This window comes from Gordionus sp. m RMFG-2023, chromosome 4, assembly GCF_954871325.1.
Source record: "Gordionus sp. m RMFG-2023 chromosome 4, tfGorSpeb1-WG-v2, whole genome shotgun sequence".
Classification (NCBI taxonomy): domain Eukaryota; kingdom Metazoa; phylum Nematomorpha; class Gordioida; order Chordodea; family Parachordodidae; genus Gordionus; species Gordionus sp. m RMFG-2023.
In genome coordinates this window covers 32,712,409-32,740,153 of record NC_088778.1, presented here as the reverse complement: position 1 = coordinate 32,740,153, position 27,745 = coordinate 32,712,409, and the positions used below count along the sequence as shown (strand labels likewise).

At 34.2% G+C, this 27,745-nt stretch overlaps 1 protein-coding gene across 1 annotated transcript; it reads left to right on the top strand.

Moving 5' to 3' along the window:
• On the top strand, positions 1-27,516 carry LOC135929039 (neogenin-like). Its single transcript, XM_065465531.1, has 27 exons — positions 1-441; positions 7,817-8,021; positions 8,562-8,725; positions 9,747-10,056; positions 11,538-11,617; positions 12,360-12,594; positions 13,149-13,297; positions 13,714-14,196; positions 14,648-14,771; positions 14,844-15,034; positions 16,117-16,428; positions 16,494-17,084; positions 17,656-17,800; positions 18,599-18,906; positions 19,164-19,317; positions 19,438-19,638; positions 19,841-20,266; positions 21,544-21,701; positions 21,814-22,171; positions 22,300-22,559; positions 22,644-22,993; positions 23,131-23,290; positions 23,734-23,889; positions 24,527-24,628; positions 26,052-26,141; positions 26,430-26,488; positions 26,674-27,516. The coding sequence occupies exons 1-27, from the start codon at positions 321-323 to the stop codon at positions 26,794-26,796; spliced, it is 6,015 nt and encodes a 2,004-aa protein (XP_065321603.1). The 5' UTR covers positions 1-320; the 3' UTR covers positions 26,797-27,516.
• Positions 27,517-27,745: the final 229 nt, after the last annotated feature.

Genomic DNA, 27,745 nt, shown 5'->3' with positions numbered 1-27,745 from the left:
AAAGTTTTTCTTTTTTTTCTCGTCCCATTTTAAGATACGTACAAACAAAAAAAAATATCGATTCACATAATTTGTTATAAACTTTCTATTAAAAGAAAACTGTGTTAAACTTAAAAAAACAAATGTAATGTAAGAATATTAGTAAGAAATATCATGTACCTAATTAGGACTTCTATAAACCTCTGTGCGCGGATATTATAGTTAGTAAACTGAACCTTTAATTAACCCCCCTCTAACCATTTACTCGGACAACTATGACAGGCAGGATTAACGACATTTTAGATTCTTCTATGTGAAGTGGTGAGGAAATCGCATAATTAATGGAATATTTCTTAGCCTTGTATTACACTACGTATTACGCGTTACTATTACAAACGTTAATCGGTTTAGGGCAGTTATCTTCGATCCGCACGCTAAACGCTTCGACGACGCCTTCTCTAAGTATAAAATCAAAATTTAATTACCATTATTTTTTTTAAATTCCTTCCCGTTTTTGTTTACCTCATCAAATATTGTGAATAAAATGCATTTTGAGTTTGATTGATAAACTTATTTATTGTTTTATTAAAATTAAATCCATTTTCACTTCTAAGAAGATGATCTGTGATTGATTGATTGATTAATTCCGCTAATTTTAAAATGCTAAAATAAAATTTTTATTTATCGTGTCAATCGAATTCAATTTGTCATTTAAATATTAGTCTCTGGAAATCCATTAAAAAAATTTTTTTTTTAAATAAGTGATATTTATTCTTCCCAATTCTTCGCATCTTCCATCCACTAGACGACTATTGGAAAAAAAATGATAATTCACTATTAGAAATCAATCACAAATGATTATCCTGAATATTGATTTGAAGGTTTGATCATCGATAGATAATTGTTCTGGCTTATATAATATATTTCGTCTGCTAAGCATCTGGGTTTTTTTAAATATTGTTTTTGATATAATAATATTTAACTTTTTGAGAGATATGTTGAAGTTGATTGATCGATATGAGGATTATTGATCCCGTAAGGTAAACGCAAAACATTGGCCGCGATTATAATCATATTTTTCTTCCACTTATAACGGTGTTGCAATGAAAATATTATGGTCCAAATAAAAAAAAAGAAAACCATTGTCACATGTCACATCATCCTCTTTTATAATTGCCCTTACCCTCCTTTTCAAATCCCACTATATTGTCATAGGCATTCGTTAGGGATTATTATAGAATGTTTTAGTTGTTTGGTGCCGAGTCGAGGCCAATGACATATAATAATGCGTAGACTGACGATGCATTCATAAAAATGCACTTGAAAGCGTCGCTGAACGCAAATCAGCTGGATCCGCCATTTTGGTAAACCATACAGTAATTATTCTCTTTGTTAAAAAACTACTATTAAATTTGATAATTTGCTTCCTTATTATCTCGATGATCAGGCAATTCTTTAATAAAGTTTGCGTCAGACTTAGGAATAAATTGGCCTCTCGTTTAAAATTAATAATAATGATATGGGTAATCAAAATGGCGTCCTCAGCTGTTTTCATTTATGTACACTTTTAATGGATGCATCGTTAGTCTAGGTATTATTATATGTCATTGGTCGATACCCAATTTTTAATTTCCTTCTAGGGTGAAAAGGGGGGTGGAGGTTATCATATAATTAGATTATAAGATCACGTGCTAAGTTTTTTCGTTCTCGACTTAAATCGAAAGTAAGGAAGGAGACCATATCGATACGTGTAGCCAACGTATTTACGCGATTCTGTATTCTCTCGTCGCTACGTATAATTATAACGCTTTACGATAAATTGCTATTACGCCCCTTACTCTATACCCCTTCCTTTGCTCACTATTCCCCCCCCCCTCCCCATCCTCGTTAATTTATTAATTAGAAAGATATTTAATATAAATGGAAACTACTATCATTTTATTAATAATCATGTTGTCTAATATTTTAATTTATATAATTATTATAATAACCATTTAACAGTTGCCTACATATGGTAGTTTTATTTTTTATCATGCTTATATTTACACCGAGATATAATTTACCCACCCACTATCTACTTACTATTTCTAATTAAAAATAATGATTCTAATTAAATTAAAACCACGATTTGTATCTTATAAAATTAAGATAAACAACCTAAATATTTAGGGATAAAAAAAAAACGCGAACTAAATTTTATTAATGAGTATGGTAAAAATCAATGACATTATAATAATAATAATTAGAGATCTGCAAAGATAGGCCCGGCCCGGTCCTAACGGGTTCGGGCCGGGATCGGACCTATTTCTATTTAAAATAATCGGGTTCGGGCCGGGATCGGACCTAATTCTATTTAAACTAATCGGGCCGGGCCAGGCCTAATATTTTTAAAAAAATTTCGGGCCGGGTCGGGTCGGATCTTGTAAATTTTATTAAATATATCTAAATTTATCAATTTTATATTGAATTTTTTTTATGTAAAATAAAAAATTTTTGATTTAATTTATTGAAACTAAACGCTATCTGGGGACGCCATTTTGGTTGCCCGTATCGTTATTAAAAATTTTAAACGAGAGGCCAATTCATTCCCACGTCTGACGCAAACTTTATTAAAGAATCGCCTGATCACCGAGTATTATTTTAATAGTAGTTTTTAACGTGAGAATAATTACTTTCATGGGTTACCAAAATGGCGGGTCCAGCTGATTTGCATTCAACGACGCTTTTCGAATGCATTATTATGAATGCATCGCCAGTCTAGGTGTTATTGTATATCATCGGGTAAAATATAATAGTAATAGAATCTTTAACTGTGCCTGTCACTCCAAAAATCTTTTCGCTCATATTTTATTTTTTGAGTATTGATAGACTGGAGATGTTTTTTTTAGCCCTCTTGAAAAAAAGAGGGTATATTTTTTTATTATTCCCTAACTAATATAGACGAGTCTAATTTATGAAAATCGGTTCATTTGGGTCAGAAAATCCGCTGAGCAATGAGGTCTCGAGTTAATTTATTTACGTTTTCTAACAAAAGTTTAAGATCTATTTTCAACAACCATAAACCGAACGCGGGTGATTAAAACTAGGTCTAGCCATTTTTGTTTAGCTTGCTATAAACGGTCAAAAAAGTTATCGAACTATATACATTTATGACTTGTCTAATTTAGGCTCCTTAAATAATTCGGGCAACTCCCTAATTTGACCAAATTTTTGAATCCCACAATAAAATTCCTGCTAATCAATTATGTATTTGGTCGGAAATTTTGGTCCCAATGGTACCCAAATTAGACAAGTTCTATTTGGTGGTTTGGGAATTGTATCAATAAAATGGCGTCGCAACGATGTAAATATTATTCTTCCCCCATTTTTTTTTATCGTTCGAAATTGAATTACAAAAATTAAAACCATTCCAGAAATTATTTCCGGTCAATTTAACTTTTTCATTAAAAAAAAAATAATTTTAAAAAAAAAGAAAAAATTATTTGTAAAAAAATGAATTTAATTTTTATATCGCAATTTACTAATTAGATTATTCAACCAAAAAGGATAAGAGAAATGCCGCCATTTTAATTTTAAGTAATGGGCACTTCCTATAAAAAAAAACTTGATTCACTCTAACCTCCATCTCCGATGATCCTGTTATTCTATTTTAACTCAGGCACTCGGGAAAACTTTATATCGTCTCGTTTCTTTCTCCGCCATCACGTCTCTCTTGTTCTAAGGTGGCCAAATATTCGGTCGCGTGGTTCTTCACTAATAGGATTGCCATTTAAACATATTTTTTTGTTTGAGTTCCAATTCCCCCCCCCCCCTTGAAAATAAGAATTTTTTACAGTCATCGTTAACCAACCATTTTATTAAGTGTGGGAACACGGTGCAATCTGGAATATAGAAGATTAGAAAATCTCCCCTAAGATGATACGGTTATATCTTCTCCCCTATCTTCGGTTCTTCACAGCCACTGATTTCTCACCACGTAATCGTGTTCTTTATAAGAGTGTAAAAAAAAAGAAGGGAAATTTACTATAAACACCACCATAACACAAAATTAGTTAAATTGAGCGGAAAAGGGGAATAAATTTTAAAAATTAAATTTACGCATATATAACTTGATATTTTGGTTCATTTGAGAAACGAAAAATTTTCCCACAAAAATTTGTATTTTAAATGACAATAAATTATATTAATAGCAATTACATTACGTTTACGTCTTACAATAATTAATAGTACATAGTTGGCTAAAAATATTTTTTCGTAATTAAATTTAAAAAAAATAATTCCCGATAAATAACTCAAGAAAGTGTTTTCAAAACTCCGGTCCAGTCTTCCCCGGCCCGAAGATCTTATTTTTTACCCGCGAGCCTGGTTACGCCGACCTTTAACCGTAAATATTGGTATTGGATCATCTCTAATCTTCGCCAGGGCTGAATCATATTTTTCATAAGCAATAATGCAATAAAATATAACTGTCCATGTCCTGTCCAACTAAAAAGCTTGGCACCACTCGAGTCCTTCCTAATGCTTATCGCTTACGAAAAATTTTCGGAAATAGCGAATTACGTGAAAATTATATCTATGACCTAAAATCGACACTGCCCGGACCGGTTTTACCCCGGCCAGTGAAATATTAAGTTGCCTAGGTCTTTTTCGGTCCGCTGTGCGACAATTTATGACCGAACATGAATACAAATGATCAGAAAATTCAAATTTATACTTATAAGATTTGAAAATTACAGATACCTACAAGCTACAAAAGGTTTTATTGATGTTTTAAGATATTGGTATGCATTTAAATAAAAGTATATTATCAATTTCTCAATAAATCATATGTTTATAAAGTTAGGACATTTTTCATTTGGTGTTTTAAATATAAAAAAATATATTTAATGCGATGAAAATAAATCAATTACAAATAATTTTATTTTTTACAAATCTAAAATGGCCGCCAATATATTTGAAGTGATAAATATTAAAACGAATTTTATTTTTACAAATTTAATGCCATCAATATATTTTGAAGCGTCGAATTTTTTTTAATACAAATTATATTTATCGGGTCTAATTTTTCAAGCCCGACCCGGCCCGAAATATTTTGAAAAAGTTTTACCGGCCCGGCTCGAACCCGAAATTCTTTTAATAACCGGGCCTACTTTTACAGATTTCTAATATGTGTATTGTACTAAGAATTTCATTAAAATGTAACATGAAATAGAAGAAGAAAAAAAACGATTGTAAGAATTATATTTAAAAAAAAAATTACAAAATTAAAATATCGCTCCAAGGAGTCATTCTACAATGGGTAGTTATTTCCCAGTCCAACCCCGCCACGCGCCGATCTCCGATCTATACTCACTAACCTTAAACATCACAATTATTAACAAAGCCATACCTCTTTGATAACCAGCTCGTTATTCTGTTTTATATTATATTAGCAGAGCACATAGCATATAAAAATAAAAATACCATTTTTGTTTTTTGATTTTTTTTAATTATGAGAATTTATTTTATTATTTTTTATCTTTATCTTTTTTTTCCTAATAAATTTTAAAATAATTTTTTTATTTTGTCTAATTACAAAAACGATTTATAATATAATTTAATATTTTTTAAGAAATTATAATTTTTTTTTTTTAAAAAATAAAAAACATATGTTTAATGTTAAATTTAGTAATTGTTTATTTTAAAAAAAAAAAATTTTTGCATTTATTCTTTAATCTCTATATTGCTTTTTTCCCCATTTTCTAGCCACCAAACCCAAGCAGGAGCATTAACTCTCTCATGGCGCATGCGTTGCTCTGAGAATAATCGTTATTGTTAGAGAATTGAACTCGCTTTTTTTATTTCTCCTTCCTCGCGCAACTATAAAGTAGAGGTCTTCCTCCCACGTCCGCCAATCTAAGTGGGCGGTCGGGCGGGTTAAGAAAAATATTTAAACTATGGACGGGGTTAAAAAAATTTACAACTTGTTATTTGTTATTTTAAAAATCATTTATTGGCTCCATTGAAATTTCGAAATTTTTATTAACCAATCGATATCTGAGGGATATGTTGATATAAGAAAACATGTGTTTGCATAGCAGAATATAACATCGAACGTGGGTGAAAATCTGATTTTACCCGTTTTCTCCAAAGGCAAAGAGAATTAATTCAATTAAAAGAATTTATAAATGCCATGTTTTGAAATAGATAGTATCCGGCGGGAAAATGTGGTTGTTACGGATAGTGTTGTTAAAACGGCTCGTTTTGTGCCGATTCTTCAAAACGGCTAACTCAACATTTTAGGCGGAAAAATATTGTCTAAGCCTCGAGATTTCGCCAATATATGTCTAGACCTTTGTTCCTTCTATGAGCAAAATCATCAGGCTCGCGCAACATTTTTCTGGATGAAGTATTGAGTTAGGCGTTTCTAGAAATCGGCTCAAAACGAGAAGGTTTAACAACACTAGGTCGTTACAGAGGAGCGCACCTTACCTAATAACATAACAAAATATTTAGGATCTTTAAAATAGCCAGTTTTTGTATAATTCGGCAACATTTTTCTTTCTTAGCGTCTATTCTATAGTCATCTCTTCGTCTTCTATCTATACGTTCTTCTCTTCTTCTCTTCTACTTAATCGTATCTAATCTTCAATTCTCTTCTTCTCTTCTCTTCTTCTTCTCTTATCTTCTCTTCTTCTCTTCTTCTTCTTATATTTCTTTCAAAAAAAATTATTATTAATGGTTTCACTTTCCAGAAAATGTGGATTCATTAAATTATTTTTGCATTATAATTATTAGTAATAAATATCAAATAAATATTTAATTTTTAATATTTATCAATATATTTTTTTTAATCATAATCAAATCAATTTTATTATGTAAATCAAGTAAATTTAAATTAGATTATTTTTTATTTTGCTTAATATTATAGCAATTTACTTGAAAAGAATGATAAACATAGGATGGAATATCCTATGAGGTTGGGAAATAGGGATTTCAGGATTTCTATCTGCAATATTTGTCGAGGGAGTATAGAATTTTTTTTTCTAGAAGTGTAGCGCTGAAACTGAATCATTTTTTTTTATAAAAAATTAGATTATTTAAAAATTATGGGCAGCATAGCTCTCCCCCATATTCGATGCCTCGCTTAAGCCTTCAACTCTCCGTACCCTTATAATGTTGTCAGCATTCTCGGCTGCAAAATATCCGGTCGGGTCGAGTCGTAAATATCGAATTCACTAACTCGGGATTCACTCTTTTAAAATTATATTATTCGGTTTTCTTTATCCTAAATGCGATAAGTAATATCCCATTTTGTCCAAATTCTCCAACGTTTTAATAAACACTAATATCAAAAAATAAGAAATTTGAATAAATAATTATGTATTATTATTTTTTTTAAAAAAAGTGTAAAATAAATGAATGAATTAATTTACCGGGTATATTAAAAGAAAATAAAGTCGAAGATATTAATTTTTTTTTTGTATTAAAAGGGGAGATTTTAAATATTGATTTTCAATATCTCTTTCTGGCCACGTTTTTCCTTTTCTTTCGAAATTGATTTATTTGTTTCCCCGAGGAAATGGACCGGGGCACGATGGTGTCGTCAGTGAGCGAGGGGGGGGGCTAAACGATTTTTTTGGAATTCGAGGTTGTAGGTTTTCTCCTTTTTTTTGGTGGAAAGAAAGGATTACGATTCGTAGTAATTCTCTAATTAAGAATCGCGAAAGTGGGCCACAAAGTAACGGCGTTACTTTGTGGAGAGGGGGGGGAGATTTCCTTTTCCGACCATCTATCCCACATACCATTCCATTAAATTGTCTAAAATATCTGTTAATTTTTATTTTTGTCCGGCTAGCGCCCAATATATCCTTCGATTTGACCGAGAAGGACGTCATCTTATTCGATCGCGATAACCCGATTACGGAAAATACCGTTATAACCTTTAACGGCCAGTCGGTTATTTTAAACTGTTCGGTTCACAAGAACGATTCCGTCAAGATCAGGTATGATTGGCTCAAGGACGGACATCTGCTGCCTCCATTTACGTCGCCTTATAGAAGGTGGTAATTAATAATTCCATAGTCTTAATAACTAGGTTTTTAAGAACAAACCCCTTGAAAAATAGCTTTGGCGGGAAAATTTTGCGGGATGTACAATAAAAACTTTCTAAAAAATAATAATAGAAAGTTCTAGTTCCAATTTTTATATTAGGCCCGGTTCTATGGGTTTTGCTTCTTGTTCCGATCCTTAAACACAACCCGGTTCGTTTCTTTGCGGTTTTTAAATTTGACTCGGTTCTGCGGTTTCTTATACCGGTTCTTAAATATGACCCGGTTCGTTTCTTTGCGGTTTTTAAATTTGACTCGGTTCCGCGGTTTCTTGTTCCGGCTCTTAAATATGACCCGGTTCGTTTATTTGCGGTTTTTAAATTTGACTCGGTTCTGCAGTTTTCTTTTTCCGGTTCCAAAATCCAGTAAAGCACAAACTTTGTCTAGGTTAGAATAATTGCTAATATTAGACCAAACCCATCATACTTTATTATATTTATCGTTTAAAATAAATTGGAAAAAAAAAATATATATAACGCTCTCGCGACTCAGGTCGATAAACGTTCGAACGGGGCAATTGACGATTAAAGATGTGCGGGCGGATAATAAGGATTCCGCCTACTACGATTCCGGGACTTATCAATGCATGGTAACCGTAGATCGACCCGGCGCCCATCTATGTCTGCTGAGTTCTCATATCAAGCTAGTCGTTGCCAGTAAAATATGATGAATAAATTATTTTTTTTTCTCCCGTTTTCCCTAGTGGATTCGTTAAAAATTTTGTTACCTCCTTAACTATTATAAAAACACTTTTTTTTGCGTTACATCGGGGAGGGGGCGGGCTAGGGGGGTGGGACAGAACATTAATATTTTATTTTTTTTAGAAAAACATAAATTAAAATTATTAATTCAAGGAGCATACATTTTAGTTTTATGATCATATTTTTTTATTAATATTTTTTTTTTCAATTATTAATTTTCACGTCGCCTTGTCCAAAACATTATTAAAGAAATTTCTATTTTCAAAAGTTATTTATTACCAAAATTAATATTTTTTTTTTAATTAAAAAAAAAACACAACAAAATTATGTCCATTTTTAAACTTTGCGACCAAGCATTGACCCTATATAGCAGAGACCTGCAAAGGCACCATTTTGTATGACCCGACCCAGATTTTAAAAAAAATTTCGGCCCGAGTTTTATATTTTTTAGGTCCGGACCGGATTTATTTTTATAGCTAATAATGTCGTTTTAAAAAAGAGGAACCCGACCCGGTTTTTTTAAAAAATTTTATTTAGCCCCGGCCAGGCCCGGGGTATATTTAAAAACATTAGAATAAGGCCAGGCCCATGTACCTGGGTTTAGGGCCGGGCCTGCAGGTCTCTGTTATATAGGATTAAAAATTAACATCTGTCATTTGACTCCTTTTGACCAATTTCCATTTTAGCTACGGCGAATGACCACTCTAACTTAAAATGAGCAATTACAGGAGATTTCCTTTTGTCCTGTTAATAATCACGTGATAATTATTGCTTCGTAGCAAGGGCGTTGCTAAGGGGGTAGGTGACAAAATCGTGATCAACACGCTTAAGTGATAAATATCCCACCAATGCCGCTCTTGTTTTAGGGCATCTTAAAAACGAGTCCGCCATTTATTATTATGTCCCTACATTTAATAAATTTTTTCCGTTGGCTTACAGATAAATTATATATAAAAAAATTCTCCTCTTTCGCCAGGCTTAGGCCCTCTCATTCCATCTCCTAGCCCTTTCTCGCTCTTCTCCCCTTCTCCGTCGTCCAAATTTTCAACGCCCATCCACCCGTTAATCATTCCAATTTTCTGCCGAACGAAACAAATCCAGGGCCCGACGATAGCCCCACTTCAAGTCACGTGGTTAAAGGATGGTGCCGTCTTGAAGATAACGCCAAATGTTTACGGTGTTATTCCTTTAGCCGGGAACGAGGAAGGCTACGCCGGAGAAATATTGCTAGTTATTCATGACGGAAAAACGCGTAAAGAGGGAAATAACCCGAATGGGAAATATAGGTATTATCGAATATCGACTTTAGTTAACCCCCTCTGAGTGTTGTTAAACGGTTTTGAACCGTGGTTAACTCAATATTTTAGCGCATACACCTCGAGATTCGTCTAATAGATGTCCAAACCATCGTGACATTATTTTTCGGGACAAACCGTTGAGTTAGCCGGTTTTAAAAATCGGCTCAAATCCAGCTGTTTAACAACTATACCCCATTCCCTAGAAGTTTAAGCTGGTTTATAGTAATATAGTTAGAATGATAACGTAAAAAGGAAGGAGAGGGGTGAAGCTGCACACGAATATTGCTAAAATGAATTGCATACCATGGTGAATACAATGACGTATAATAATACCTAGACCGACGATGCATTCACTGAAAGTGTACATCAATAAAAACAGCTGGGGACGCCATTTTGGTTGCCCATATCGTTATTAAAAAATTTTGAACGAGTGGCCATTTATTTCTATGTCTGACGCAAACTCTATTCAAGAATATGCCTGATCATCGAGATAATAAGGAAGCAAGTTATCAATTTAATACCAGTTTTTAACATGAGAATAATTACTATATGGATTACCAAAATGGCGGATCCATCTGATTTGCATTCAATGGTGCTTTCAAATGCATTATTATGAATGCATCGTCAGTCTAGGTATTATTATATGTCATTGGGATGGGTATACTATAATTTTGTTCCTCTACCAATCTATCAATCAATTAATTCTAAGGTTTTACAAAAAAAAATTTTTTTAAATGGATTTAGACCAATCACTGGGAATGAACGCGGTTAATATTTTATACCTAATCCAGATACCACTCACTCACCGGTGGGGAGACGAATACCGCGGCCAAATAAATACGGTATTCATCTCATCGCGGTGCGTTGGTCTCGCTTTTATCTTTTGCCAACGGCATGAGTGAGAAGAGTTAGGTTCTAATCCCTAAAACAAAAATTTCTAAAAATTCGTAATCTCGTTTATACTCCTAGAAAGATTTTGAAATTAATTTTAATATGGTAGAGAAGTAAACACTTATATTTACGTCGAGTTTTTATAAAAATAATTACTAAAAAAATGGATGGTTGCTTCTAATTTGATTACCAACTTGGGAATCGAATTGGGAATATGGATGACATTTCCTCCATTTTTAGTAATTAGTGTGTTTACTTCTCCATCAATATTAATGTTAGAGTAGCAAAAACGCCCCCGCTTTTACCTTTATTGTCCCTCAACCTCAAAGTATTATCACGATCGGAATTAATGATATCTGATAACTTGAGAGGTTGAAATGCAGGAACAATATTTCTCATTATCTTAGCCTTTCTAGTAAAATTTCCTATCTATATTAAGGATCCCTATTAAAATTAGTAGTATAATTTTTATTTTAGCTATTAAGAACGGGAACCGAGTGAGAATAGTAATCGGGTTAAAGATCATTTTTTTTTAAAAAAAACACCAATTTATTTATCACTTTAAAAAAAATTAATAGGTGCAAGATTGAAATTCCGCTCGAGGCAGAGTACAGTCCCGAAGTCGTAGTGGATTTCAAAAAAAACGTTATGGACACGAGTAAGCGTTTTTGTTTTTTTATTGATAATTATTTAAATGGGTAATAATTTAACCAACCAGTATTTTTTTTTATTATTAGGACTCAGTGGCGTAGCTAGAAATTTTTCTTAGAGGGAGTCTATACATATAAAATCCTGGGGGTTTCGCCCCCAGACCCCCTTTAAGGGGCCTTCTGCCGGGTGTTTATCTTAAAAATCATAACCACATCTTCGACAATATATAATAAATATTTTTTTTTAAATGCATGAATAATATGTTATTATAATTTAGTAGATTATTCTCAATGATTTTATAATAATACTACCCAGAATAATTTCAATAGTAATATAATATCTTTCCACAAACATCAAAACCAGAAAAATATAAATATTATTGGTAAAGTCACTTCTAAGTCTTTTGAACGTATAATCTAAAAAAAAAATTCAGGGAGGGGTCCAAACCCGAAAACCACCCCAGTAGCTACGCCACTGTTAGGACTTACAAGTTGAGCAGAAGCGGTTTAGAATTTTGCATTTTTTTTTCTCAGGCGAGTTTTTTTTTTTAAAAATGTGAAAAACGCAAATAATTTTGCTTTTTTTTTTAAACGCAAATACAAACGATTTCCGATTTGCATATTGCCATTTAAAAGAGCTTAATTTGAATAACGCGAATCGAAAAAGGGCTTTAAATTTGTGAGGACTTATTATACTAAAATGGCCAGTTTTTTTTTTGCATTTTTTATAAAATATTCATTTTTATATAGCCCTGGCAGAACCCTTCTTTTTGGTCAAGCCTTGGGACATCACTTACACTCTTTCTCGGTCGTCTAGCCAACCTTTGTCAGATTTCATGGATAATTCCCAAAACATACCGATTCCAAATGAGGATTTACATCCTCCCCATGGGATACGAATTCCCTGCGTCGTTTCCGGCTTTCCCGTACCCGACATAGTTTGGCTTAAAAACGGGTTGGAATTGTCGCGGAACCATTCTAACAAGTTATTTAAAAAAATAATTGTTTTGACATTTTTGATAGAAATTAGCAGAGTTGTTAAAGGATCTAGATACAAGTATCTAGATATAAAAATGTGGTATCTGTATCTGTATCTAATAGATTTTTGATTAAAATATCTGTATCTAGATATTATTTTAGACGATGTATCTGTATCTAGATCCATTTAAAAAGTATCTTTTAACAACTCTGGAAATTAGGATTAAGGGATTTTACTAGAGGAATCAAAAAATAAAATCGATACGCTAATGGCACGTTATTTTATTTTGATTTAAAATTAGCTAAATAAATTCTCTCCCCCCCCCCACCCCCACTTTCTTACTAATAACAGAGTAACCATTATGTTTTAAAATTAGTCGCAAGACGTAAATATTTATATATGTATATAATATTAAAAAAATATTTTTCTCATTTTTTTAAAAATTTATTAAATAAAATTTAAAAAATATATAAATAAATAAGATATATTTTTAATAAATGTGAGAAAAGAAAAATACCAGAATTGTAATTTTTTTTTAAAAAAAAAACGTTCGAAATTAGCTCTTCAAAATATCGAATCGTAAAAGCTTACGCCTCCGCTTCCTTTCTCCACATAATGGAACCCACGGTTCACGACGCGGGTATCTACACCTGTAGAACTTTTAATACCGAAGACTCTGTCGACGCATCTATCCATGTCAAAATTTTAGGTTTTTTTTTTATTATTTGCTTGATATAACTAACCATTTTAATATATATTATATAATAAACCTACTCGGATTTTAAGAACAATTTTTTAATGTTCAAACCTGCCCCGGCATTTTTGAATTTATGTTATTTTAATGGCCTTAGCCTGTTTGAATAATTTCGCAAATTACTTTAAAGAAGAATTGAAAAATATGAGCAGTTAAAATGAATATTAACCGTTTCATTTATAAGATTTTCCGATTGATCGAATAATATAATTTATTTTTTTACTAATCGGGTCTGGGCTGATTTTAAAATTATATTCGACCCGTTCTAAGTTGGGAATGCAATTTTATAATAAGTCAATAATAATATTCTTTCACCCTTCCCCCACCCCCTGTATGTTTACAATCCTCTCTCTCTCTCTTCCCCAATACAGTGCCACCCTCTTTACTCCTAACACCGGTCCATTTCAAACACCTGAAAGCTGACAGCGATCTTTCCCTGACTTGCTTAGCCCTCGGTCACCCCAAACCCGTTATAACTTGGTTCAAAGACGGGGTTTTGATCGACTCGGACTCCGATTACATCCGCATAGACTCGAGGAACAATCAACCATTCTTGTCCCGTTTTTTCCGTTTCTCCCAACTGAACTGGGAAAATTTGAGGGAATATCTAACCGTGAGTCGCCTTCACATCTTGGGCACCGTGGCCTCCGATTCGGGCTTTTACCAATGTTTCGCGGGTCACCAAAATTTGGACAAAAAGCCTTTTTACACTGTCACGAGCGAAGTTTTGTTGTCCTGCGATGGTACAGCCGACAGGGAAACCGTGGCAGAAGAGCTCACAAGAACGACGAACAGCAACGCCCTTCTAGAAAGTTCGGCCACTGAGATAAACAATAAATTGGTGGAGAATAAATGTGAGTTGATTCCACTTTTTTTATTTACTTTCTATTATTTTTGAGTTATAAAACCTAACGTATTGAAAGAATGCCAAAAATGGCTAACTTGAACCATTTAAGATCTATGAATCATTCAAAGAAGCCCAAAATGCTGCGTGCCTGGGATCAGATCCCATTCCTTGGACGCCAAAGGCGCCATATCTGCGATCGGAAATTGTCTCTGTCAGTCTCGCTCTAAATTTTTAAAATTAATATTGCACTGTATAATAAAATACCTATTTAACCCTTTTAAAATACGGTCATATCTTCTTAGAATTTCTAAATAGCTTCCCAAAACCTGAATAAAATGCGATCAGTGTGTCCTAGTTATTTTCCAGAATGCCCTATTTAGAAATAAGCAACAAAAAAATAATAATATGGACTAAGTTAGGAGATACATTTTTTCTAAAAAAAAATATAAATAATTTAGTCGCGTCCCCGTCGCTCAAATTGATTCGCAAGACTAACCAAACCGTAATGCTGGAATGGTCGTTGCCCGCCAACGCGCTTTACGGGGAGTATCACATTCAATACGGACCTGTCAATTCTAAAAGGTTTTTTTTCTAGGAAATTTTCTCATTTTCATTTCTTTTATATAAATACAATCTCTTTTATACTTCTCGAAGGAGGCGAAAAATAGAGATAAATTATCCGTCGACCACCGAGTCCCCTTCCTCGCCCGTTCTTGGAGGACAAATATCGATGACCGGGCTTACCCCAGATACCGAATACCGGTTCGAGTTGCTTAATCGCCGTTCGGATAAGGCGAACTTTAACGTGTTATTGGTTCGAACTCTGGGCACACCTAAGTTAGCGGGTAAACGCAAATATACATTTTTTCAAAAAAATCGATGATTCAGTCCGTCCTATTTTTTTCTATGGGGCTCTGCCGGTCTGAAAAAGTTTTCAATCTTTCGAGATTTGTCCGATCCCAAAAATTAAATCCTAGCCCTCCTACCCTCGAGTTTGATTAGATATATATCAGGGACATGGAACGGAATGTTTCGGGAATGGAACTTGGGGAAAACTAGGGAAGTCTAAAGGAAACGGGAACAGTGATCCTGGGAGCATTTCCTGAACATTTTATGCATATATAAAATTTTATATTTTACTAATTTATTACTGAATCATAAATGCGATATTTATTTAATTCCTGTTCACTTCCACGTAACAATATTATTTAATGGTAAAATTTAAAGAATTAAATAAACTTGTTTATACAAAATTAACGTTATAATAATAATAGTAAAAAGTTTTAAATTTCAGTATACATAATTTCAGGCCCGTAGTCTGGAATTTACTGTTAAGGGGGGAATAGTTAAATTTTTTTTTAGAATTATTCTAGGTAGTCTTGTTAACGGCGAACTCAATATATGCCAGAAAAATATCGCCCTAAGCCTCGAGATTTCTAGAATATGTGGTGCATTAGACCTTTGTTCCTTCTATGAGCAAAATCTTCAGGCTTGCGTAATATTTTTTTCTGGATGAAGTATTGAGTTAGCTGTTCTTAAAAAATCAGCCGTTTAACAATATTACTCGTGGCATGATTCTACCCCACGCCCTTCCACCCTTCCCCCATCCTCGAAATGCAATTATTTAGTTTTAGAGTTGATTTCCCATATGGGCTAAATAGGATATTTAGCACACAAACGAATTCTCGGGCAACATTAAATTCCAGAGATCTGCGGAGGTAACATTTGCGCGGCCCGGCCTGAATTTTTTCTTCAACACGGACCGGGCTTAGGGCCGGGCCTGCACATCTCTGTTAAATCCAAAATAACGAGATAAATTTTTTAATATTCTTTTTGTTTGTTGGAATGGAATAGGAGTTATATTGTGACTTATAAAATCCATTCTGAAGATTGTTCACCTTGTCCTTTTAAATAAAAAAAAACAAAGTGAATCACGTGACTTCGGAGCCTGGACCTCCCACCAATTTAAAGGCTTGGCCAACTTCGTCCACCTCCATCAAGATCACGTGGGAGCCTCCCGTTTTCCCCGATAAAAGGACGTTCGTTTTTACGGTTCACATCAAGAGGCTGGGTAGCGCTCTGGCCTATTTTTATTACCTTTCATCCCGACGGTACGCCGAAAGGCCTAAAGCATGGCGGACCGGTGAATCTAGATTCTCGGATCCCTTCGATTACGATTCCGATAATAATAATAGGAGACGTATCTTCGAGACGTTGGAGAGTACTAGGCGGAAAAGAGGTATATTATACATTCATTCATCTTTTTTTAAAAAAAACGCATTTTTTAAAAAATAAAATGATTAGATTACTTAGATGACTTCCACCTAAATGAACAATACCTCAGCGATGTTCTAGTACTACACGATTATGCCGTTACTAATGCGTCACTTAAGACCCCTATCAAGCGAAGCCCCGTCTCACCACAATGGCCCCTGTACGAACAAAGTTACGACTTCCGGCCGGAAAGCGATCTCCATATGCCAGAAGCTGAAAACGGGGAAACTGAGGGCAGCGAAGAGGCGGTGAATGTGCGTGGACTATGGTACCACGCGTCCCATCTGATTCCATTTTCTTACTATTCCGTGCGTGTATCGGCACTGCTCGTAACGGACGATGATAAACCTGGTGCGGAAAAAAGTTTTATCACTTCCCCCACGCCCCGCCTTATTGTCCGCACGCTCTCTGACGTGCCCTCCGCTCCACCACTTAACGTTACTTTGGCTCCACTTTCTTCATCCGCCATTATTGCTCGATGGCAGCCACCACTTATTGCCACCTTGAACGGTATTTTGACTGGTTACAAGGTCCGTTTTCGCGGTCCAACGCCCGACGACCGGGGAGTCATAACTGTGGATGCTCGAGAAACTCGCGCAGCTATAAGCGGCTTAAAAGAAGGTAAATGATGATATAATTTTTTTTTTGACAATTAAAATGATTGTGTGAATATTTTGATCATTTGTTACATTTAACGATTAAGACGTACGCGTTCATAGCTCAAGCTATACGACACGCGTCGTAGGATATTTTCCAAAAACAAGCAAATAATAAAAATTTATTATAATGACTGCGCGATGCGATGAAATGAATTAAATACATCGTTATAGCTTATATATTTTACCTATTATTTGCTTGCTTGAAAAAAATAGCCTAGATTTCGCTAATGGTTGTCCGAACCTCTGTGAAATCTATGACCAAAATCTTCAGGTTTGAGTAATATTGTTCTGGATAAAATAATGAGTTAGCCCTTTTTTAAAGTCGGCATTTAACAACATTACTTGTATTGTCCTCTAGATTATACAAGGTTCATCCATTATGTGTAGCTAGTTTCGATCTGTCAACATGTCCGACAGACATTTTGATAGTCATTTAAAATCTGTTTTTCAAAATAAGGCATTTGAAAATAATATATTTTTCCAATTATAAGACGCATTCATTTTTTTTAAAAACAAATGTTCGGAATCTCTAGGAGTCCGATACGCCGTCCGCGTGTCCGCTATAACTGTCAATGGATCGGGTGTACCTTCAGAGTGGGTCAGTTTTACTCTTCCTCCCGTGTATTTCGCCCGACACCTAGACGAGTCCCGTGTACCAGACTCTCCTGGTTCCTTGAAGTAAGCGAAATATGCTTGCATCGAATTATTGTTTTACCGATATTCTTATCACCAACCGCATTGCTCTCTCTATTACCATAGTATTTTTATACATTCTGAAATTGTAGTGACGATTCTGAAGCCCCATTACTTTAAAACGACCAGGGGAGACCGGGGCGAAGTGTTTGTGTAACCATACCAACCCCACTCCATGTACCATTTGCAAGGCTCGACCCGGATTTAAAAAAAAATTGGACCGAACCCATCCTTGGTTTAAAACCCGGCCCGCTCCCGTTGTGGACCTCTGCTACTTAATACATACATGCTAACTTACATTTTCGATCAATTAATGTATTTTCCCCAAATTTAAAAATGGCTATCGTTAAATTCGATTCCTAGTCCCCATGGATTCCATATCCCAATACGACATATACATATGTAACTTAAACCGGCGGAAGTCGAATTTATTTTAAAAATTTTGATCATTTCCGGTTCCGGTCAGGAATATGAAAATGGATGTTAAATTGATCCACTATACATATTTCCATTGCTTTTTTTTGATTTTTAATCGGCCCTCCCTCAGGTTTTACAAAAATTTTTTTTTTAGGCCAGGCTGTATTACTGTAATCTTTTTTATATATTATAAGCATCGCCCTCTACATGAAACGAGAGTTAGAAGCAAATTCCTTCCATATATTTTTTAAGGGGAATAAATTTTTATATATTGGCCTTTATTTTTTCTAACGAAGACGCTGTATGAATGCTATATTTCATTGGCGAGTTATTAAGATTCTTATTTATTTTTTTCGCGTTATAAAGAGTATTACCTTTGCGAGGCGGGGCGAAAATATTCGTCCGTTGGACTGCTCCCGCCAATCACAATGACATCCTGGTACGCGGGTATACCTTAGGTTACGGCATAGGCGTTCCCGACATTTTTTCGCGCGTGCTCTCTCCGGCGGTCACTTCTTACACCCTAGTGGACCTAGTTCCGGGGTCGGAGTACGTTATAAGCCTTCGAGCCTTTAACAATAGGGGAAATGGGAGGGAAAGGCTGGAGACCGTGAAGACATTGCCTAAATACGGTTCGTTGAGGGATAACGACGAAGGCGACGGGAGGGAGGAAGGTATATCTCCATGATACGCTTTATATGCATACCATGTTATTTTGTTTACGCGCTTAGTTAGCGATATTAGGGAAGTAATAAGCTTAAAAAAATATATATAATCAATCATTTGATTGGTCCGTGGTTGCCCAATATATTAGCGGGCTTTGTTGTAGTAGTGCCACGAGATAATTCGAACAAGAAAAAAAAAGAAGTTTAAATACCATCATTTTATTTTTAATATCATTTGTCCACCCCCCCCCCCCCTCAAAAAAAAGAATCCGTTTTGCTACCTCCCATAGGTCTGGAAGCATTGACCATGTCGGAAAGCGTCATCTCACTCTCGTGGTCCGACACCGCCGATCTTTCTATGTTGACCTTCTCTGATTTGCGTAGTCTGAACAGGCTCGAAACTCGCCTCTACACCGTCAGGTAATCCTAATGGCACAGTGTTCATTCATTTCTTTTAAATCAACGTTTAGTTTTTTTTAATACCGATTAACTCAAAACGAAAAGCTTATCCAAGCTGTTACACTATTATAATTATAAAAGGTACAATCCTTCTTCCGCGTCTCTTCCCTTCATGTCTTCCGACGACTTACATTCTACGAGTAGCAGCATATACAAGTACATCAACGTGACGCGACAGACGAAATCCGTCATTCAAGGGTTAAAGCCCAACACTCAATACGAATTCGTCGTTAAAGTAGCAGTGATTCAATCTCTCCCCAATATTCCGTCCGTTCAAAATAGGTGACTAATAATACAATTATCATTATTACAAAGCTGAGAAATCTTAGGATTAACATTTTTCCCCACCCTCATTTTGTAATTGTATGAGCAAATCGGATCCTTTCCCTTTGATCACATGATAAGAATGAGAGATTTTTAATTACTTGATCAAAATAAAATTTGTTCACATATATTTGCGGGAACAACACGTACCCTCAAATAGCGATAAGAATACCGACGCGTTGGGAATAATTATCACTGTCAAAAGTAGCACATGGAGCCTTTCGGCCTTCAACACCACGGGCGAGGCCCCTCCCGGCTCGCCTCCGAGGGATTTGACCGTATTCGGGCTCGAACCCGAGCCACCGCTCCTGTCCAAGTCATCGACGTTGACATCTCCGCCGAGGAGGACGAGCGACAAAGGGGGAGATGGCCGTAGCTGTTGCTCGGTCTTCGTTAACTGGCAGCCCCCAAAGCAAGCCAACGGCAAAATAATGGGTTACCTCGTTTTCTACACCACCCAAGCCCAGAGACCGGATAGGGAATGGATCGTGGAGACCGTTAAGGGTCATCAGCTGACTACACTAGTCAGGGAATTAACGCCCGATACCTCTTACCATTTCAAGATACAAGCCCGCAACTCTAAAGGGTTTAGAAAAAATAAAAAAATAGTTTTTTTAAAATTTCCTTTACCCTCAAATAATTAATTCATAGTTATGGCGGGGTCGATTGGCAAATCATTTCACCCATCTGAGCCAATATTCATTCCAAACCGATCCGACAAAATATTTTTATGGTCATGATAAGTGGAAAAAAAAAGGGAAATATTTCATTTTATTCGTTAAAAATTCCGTAACAAATAATTATTTAACAAAAATGGGGTAAAAATAAAATTATTACATTTAAAAATCTATGATATAAATTTTAATTTTGTGATATTTTGAAATGTATACGATAATAATGAAAAAAATTGGATTTTTAATACGAAATTATACTATAAATAAAAAAAATAATTAATGTATCTTTTGATCATCGGTCTTTTTTTTTCTCATCATCTATTCCTACTCATTCCACAGCAACCATTTGACCATTGCTCATTTTCGCTTACCATCTCAAACCAAATATCCTTATTTCATCATCCGGGGTTCCCTTGATCCCCTAATTTACAAAAATATATTTTTTTTTAAAAAAAATTATCATTAAATTTGAGGAATAGTATACAATATTAATTATTATGCTCTTAAAATTATTTATAAGAAGAATGAAAAATACATAACTCATAAGAACCGGCGAGGGCCCTAAGTGGTAAGCAGCTGTGGCAAATATTTAGTCACGAGTTCGATTCAACCTCGTGACAATATTTTTGTGACGCGAATTTTTTATTATTATAGTATTTATGCATTGATTATCGATCGAATGGAATTTCGTTTTATGTAGAAGTAATGGAAGGTTAAGAAAACAGTGTTTACTTTTTTTTTAAAAAAATATAAATATTAGCTACTCTTTCTCTTAAAAGAGATTCGATTTTTCTTTTTAAGTAAATTGGCCCTATCCGACTTTTAAACTGTGAACATGCCCCCCCTTCCGTTATTTCATATCGGTTTTCAGATACCTTTATTACCCGGACCGGTTTGCGGCCCATGGAATATTATATTTTAAGGTCTCTGATGGACACCCTTATAATGATAACTGTAGTTACTAATTTTATTTTATCGACTATTTTCACCTGATTAATGGTCAAAATATTAATTGCGCAACAACGAACACGTGATTCTTGCGCGACTAAAATTATCTTTGTCGACTATGGGATGAGTGGAATAAGAGGCATTATCCCCCAAAATATTGGGGCCCTAAAAAATATTCTTAATGGCAGCTCTGTCGAGGGTTAACTAAAAAAAAATAATATTTTTAAAACAACGTTTAAAGGTTCGGTCCTCTCTCCCCCGTCGTATATTTCAAGACGCCCTCCGTTCCCAACACTATGCTCGGTCAATTTAAACAGATGGATCAAGTCATGATCTCCAACGAAAATTCTGAAGCTGGACTAATATTAGAAGATCCGGAGAACCATCCCTCGAAAAGAGGTTTGATTGACAGTTTACGATGACATCTTGTATTTTAGCTTTTTTAAGAATCATGCCAAGCTATATCGTATTTTAATCATTTTTCTGTCCCGATAAATATATTTTTATATAGATGAGAATTCCGCCAGCGGCAGTTCTTCGTCCAAGCGCGTACTTTATATGGCATCAGCGGGGGCCGCCGTGTGCCTACTCTTTCTACTTTCTTTGGCAGCCTTTCTCTTGACTCTTGCCAGACGTCGCCGTCGCAATATTTATAAAGACAACGTGGCACCTCGCCGCGAATCCGCTTCTAAAAGCCCGCGCCCATGGCACAAGGATCGCTCAGAAGAGCTGGCCATCGATTACGACGAACGAGGAAAATACGACGTGGAGGCGGAATACGGAGTAGCTTCTTCGTGCGACCCTCGCGATTACGAGTTGCGAAGCGAATTTTCGGATTTTAGCAATCAACCGCGAGGTCAAACATCGAGGTTTTTATTATGACGTCATCTATTATTATTTTTTTAAATATGACTTTTTCTAAGTTTCAATAATTAAATCACATGATATATCGATTAACAGATTAAAAAAATTTTAAAAAATATTATAACACGTTTAGCAAACAGCACCAAAACTCGCTCCTCAACAAAATGTCTACGGGAGGCGTGGCCCCTTCGCCATCACCCCTCACTCCTTCCTCCCTTTTCCTTCATCTCCATTCCTGTCAATCGCATCATTCTCGTGACACTTCTTATACCGTCGTGGATTCTACCCCTTGCGGTCACCACCATAGCCAAAATCATTGTGCCAACAATCGCCTTAATAATCATTCGATGAATCATTCCCAGCGCTTCCTCAAATCTTTAAATAATGGAACTAGTAATTATTTATTGATTTAAAATGCAAGAATATTTTCCCCTAATTTTCAATATAACAAAAAAAATAATTAATACGAAAAAACAGGTAGTTTGCGCCTCCCTCACCATGAACAATCTCCGCCTTATCTCCTAGAGGATCAAGAAGAAACGCAACAACAAGAAAGAAGGGAAAGGGAAAACATGGCTACTTGTATTCTCAACCCTAACTCAAATAATTACAATTATTGTTCCACGTGCCGTCACCGCGCGCTTCAGGATGGCGCGTCGAGCGGCACCGTACAGAGTCATTCCGATTACGCGAGCGGAACCGAGTCGTGGAGCATAATGGGCGGGGGTGGAGCCGATAAGTGCTGCTGCACATGCGCTGGCGTCAATCAGTACCCCAGATCTGATCACGTCCATCACGGTGGCAATCAAGATGCATGGGTTGGACAGGTTTGAATTTTTTTTTCTCATATTGTAGTAAGTACTAACTAACTATCAAATAACCTGGTTTAGTGATTACAATATTTTAAATTTAGGCAATATCAATAACAAATTTAATTAAACTATCACTTTTGATATCTCCCCAGATACAAACTCCCAAACCATCTCATTGTGGGTTCGATACTAATACCTTAGAATTGAAATCGTTAGTTTCGGCCACTTCTTATCAAAGATGCCGTTGTGAAATTAACCTGAACCGGGGTAATATGGACTCGTGCTGTGGCAGACCTAATATTGTCGTGTCTCGTGAGTATTATTTTTTTTTTAAAGTTTATCTTAGAGCCCAGTCGGCCCCGGGCTTGTTTGAAAAAAAAGTAATGTTTTATCATCTCTCTCTCTCTTTTTTTTTTTTACAATTCCTCCTCCACAAAATCAATAAGTGATTTTTTATATTTTAAAATTAGCAAATATTTGTTAATTTTTTTTTAATTAAAAATTTCGAGCCCGACCTGAATAAGTTACTAAAAACTTTAAACCTGATTCGACCCTAATAAAAACTTTGGGTTTACCCGGGCCGAAATAAAAAATAATTTGCTGGGTTTCATTTAATACGCAATTCATTGTATTTTTAGAGGATTCATATGGTCATTAAGTTTACGGCGAAAAAGGACTATTTTCTATAAAGCCTTTTTATCGATGATATGAATATGTACAAACCATGATATAACAATATTTTCTTGACATCAAAGGCGAAGAACATCATCTCAACGATTGCTTACCCGCGTGTCATCCGCGTTCGCTGCCCACCGAGTCAATAATGGACGACGCGGAAAGCAGCGTGATGCTTTTACCCCCTTATTTGCCACCGCCGCCTTCTCTCCTCACCCCTCTCATGTTTCAAAAGGGTAATGATCATCCTTCCTTTAACATTTTAAAAATTAGTATTTACTTAATTGAACCGTTTTCGTTAAATTTTTGTGGTATATTTTAAATAACGCATTCCAAATGTCATCTATCCTTCTAAGGGCATAATTATGAAAAAAAAACAGGCCGGTTTTTTGAGCGCGTTTTTTTTTTAAATTTCAAAATCTGATTTTGGCGGGAATGTATTCCAGCAATGTTTAGAATATCTATTCCTATGAATTTGTAGATTAATTTTGTCGTTATCTTTTGAGTAATTTATAAAGATAAATCGATGGAAGATATAAATTATGTTCTTGGCAAAATTATCTGATATTCATAGGGTAGGTATTCCAAACGGGACGGAATGCGTTTCCGCTAAAATTTGAAAAGAAATTTAATATTTGAAATATTTCAAAAAAATTTTTTTTTAAAAGATCCCTATTAACAAACAGGCTTTGAATATAAATCTGTTATGATTAAGGGGGGAGATAAAGGGAAGTAAAAAGATGATAGGAGAGGAAGAAGAAGGTAATGCAAGTGGAATAGGCATGGGAGATCAGGAAGAGATAAAGGCTGGAGGGTAAGTTTAGAAGCGAAATTAAATTTATATTTTTAAACAATGTTAAAAAAAACACTAAGACGAAATTTTTTCCCGGTATTCTCCCAACACAGGAATAACGAATAACTCCTCGAGCAACATCAATCCTAATCAAGTCATTAATAGGAATTCTCCCTTAAGAAGTATTTTCTTTTTTGTTTTATTTTGATGTATTTTTTTTTCGAGAACTTTTAAAAGATTGGCATCATACGTCGTCGGTCTAGAATTGGAGTGCTCCACTCGACATTTTAAAAAAAATTTTTGAGATCTATCCCCAATATATATAAAAAAAATTAAAAACTAGATTTAAAGAACAACTAATTTTTGCCAAAAAGTTATAGCTCTGTCCAAAGTTGATCAATAAAAGCTTTTCCTATATTTGGTTTTAAACTTTAATGTTGATCTTTCTCATTTTTAAACATTTGCGGAAAGTGGAGCAATCCAATTCTAGCCCCGACATCGTTTATATTTATTTTCATTATAAAATAATTTTTCACACGAATTTTCATTTTAATTTTCAACCAATTGCGTATTATTAATCTATCGACAGATTTTATATGTTTGTTATTGAACTTAATCGGGTTTTGACGATCTGTCTCGCTCTCCTCTAATTTTCTAGATATAGCATATAAGCACTATTTTAGTATATATCATAAGAGATCGTTTAGTTTGAATTCGAATTTAAGATAGTAGCGCAAAAAAAAAAAATTGAAAATTTATCCAAAAATTTTACGTAATAGTTGAACCTCAGAGAAATATCGTGGACAACAGTAAATGCCGTCATATTTTACTATTTTTGTTATCCTCTATAAGGAAGTTTAAAATGTTCTTGTTGAAATTAGTATCGAATAAAGTGCAAGAAATTTAGAAAAAAAATAATGAACTTTGGAAACTCAAAATATTTTTTTTTTTTATTCTAAGAACCGACAACTCATTTAACAGATTCGCTAAAAATTAATTATGAGTTAAGATGATAAATAGCAATTTTTAAATGGAGTTTTATTTCCCAACACATCTATAGATAAAATCGAAATGTCAATCATTTTAGCGCAAGGTTAGATCGTTTAAACCCAGAATAGGTTAATAATTTTTTTTTGTTCTATACCTTATAACATGATAAGGCCGTGACTCCTACTAACGCCCGCGATATTTAGTGAGTGAAAAAACTAAATATCGCACCCACGTTTATTAAATATCAAGACTGATGTATCGTGCATCGCTATATTTATATGATCCATTCTTTCCTGATTTAGTGCCAATTTAGGGCAAATCTAATTCAATAAGTTTTGAGTAAACATCATTATAAATATTCCTTCTTGCTTTTTACTATATCCAATACTTATTTTAACCTCAGATGATGTGATATCTCTTTTTTATCGACCGTAATTTCTCTTTTAAATATTCTTAGAAGCACGAAAAATAGGAATGGCGCGAAGGTTAACATTCGGACCCTAAGAAATTTGAATTTGATCGAGGACTTTTGTCTAAAGAAATTCGATTAAAATTTTTTTTTATCAATTGCGTTATAAAAGTTTCTTAAATTTCTCATTTTTTGCACGCTTTTAGACAAGAACAAACAATATCATCCGCTAAAAAGCTTTCGAATACCAGCGCCTCCGAAAGAAAACCCGGCCCACAAAAGCAATCACTCGAAAGGTTACCCGCGATATTTTATTATTAGTGAACTAATTTATTATATTATATTTTGTTACTTGAGAATCAATCTAAGTACATCAATTGATCATCATACACAAAATTAACAATATATTTGACAATTAATCATCAATTTGCTTTTAAAGGTCAATCGATTCTATTACAATTACTTAACCGCTCAATTTTAAAAAAAAAAAAAATTCTGACGAAGTTATAATTGCGTCGGTTATAGCGCAAGACATATTTTACTTTATTTTTAAAAAATAAAAATTAAAAACAAACATCTCATAGCTCCCGATCTATTGTACCAAGCTTGCAAAAAGGATCAAGAAATTTTATCGCTATTGAAGGTATTAAAAAATAATGATTATAATCTATGCTTTTTCATCAGAATTGAATTCTTGAAAGGCTTTTTATGCCTTTGAAAATTTTGACGAGATTTGACATTTTTAAGTAAAATTTGATCTTTATTCTAGGAAAGATTTATTTGTTTTCTAGAATAACTTCAATCAAACATAATCTCATCTTTTTTTAGAAAAATACTAAGAGTACAGAGGACCTAAATACAGAAATGCAGAATCTAGAGGGTCTAATACAAGACATGAACACGATCACGTCCCATAATATTAATAAGGTTAACGCCGGTAAAATTAAATAGAAAGGGAAAAAAAAGAGACATCATAGCAGTTCACTCTAAAACATGATAATAACCCTTGCTCAAATATTTAAAGATGAACGAGAAGAAAAAAAAATACTTTAATTTATAATATTTTCTTAGTCAATAAAATAAAAATCGCCAAATTCCAGCGCTACCACCGTCTTTTCATATTTGCTAAAATGTACCATCATGTAACCCTACTCCCCACTATCTTATTTATTTGTCTTAAAAAAAAAGTCTTATTCTATTATATTTCGAATTATCGATCTCTTACTACTTAAAAACAAAAAAGCCAATTCTCTTTTTATCTTGTCACACACCTATAATAGAATCTTATCACATCACCCCTTTAAAAAGATGTTACACACCTATACATGTCAGAGGCGGATCCAGAAAATTTTCTAGAGGATAGTCCCTCCATTCCTTAAATCCGCCAACTGATGGTTTTTATGAACCTGTTAATTCAAAGCAGCTCTTATTTATTACCAAAGATTTACTCTGATCCTGCCAAGGAATTTACCGGGGAAAACAACACTTAAAACATTTTGTGCAATCATTTTTTATTTATTTGTAAAATACTGCCCAAAGATCATTTAAATTTTTTTTCTTAATGGCGTATAATATTTCACTTATATATATATATTAGAATTTACATTGCCCTACTCGTTTTTTTTAATGAGAAAGATAGAAAAATATTTATATTCATACCTAAAAATATTTAATCTGATTTCAAATTCATGATTTTAATATCAAAAAGTATCCTTTTTAATTCGTTCGCGAAATTTATTTTTGTTATATAAATTAAATATATTTTTTTTTATATTTACATTTATAATTTTATAAAAATAATTTATACGATTTTTTGATATGTATGTACCTTTTTTTTTTATATAAATATTAATTTGGTAATTTATTCAAATTGTTTCATCGAAATAAATTATTATTATTT

Coding starts and splice junctions, on each gene's coding strand:
- LOC135929039 (XM_065465531.1), top strand. CDS start 321: ATGGAATATTTCTTAGCCTTGTATTACACTACGTATTACGCGTTACTA. Junction 13,298..13,713: donor TATCCATGTCAAAATTTTAG/GTTTTTTTTTTA, acceptor TCCCCAATACAG/TGCCACCCTCTTTACTCCTA. Junction 20,267..21,543: donor CAAGCCCGCAACTCTAAAGG/GTTTAGAAAAAA, acceptor CAACGTTTAAAG/GTTCGGTCCTCTCTCCCCCG.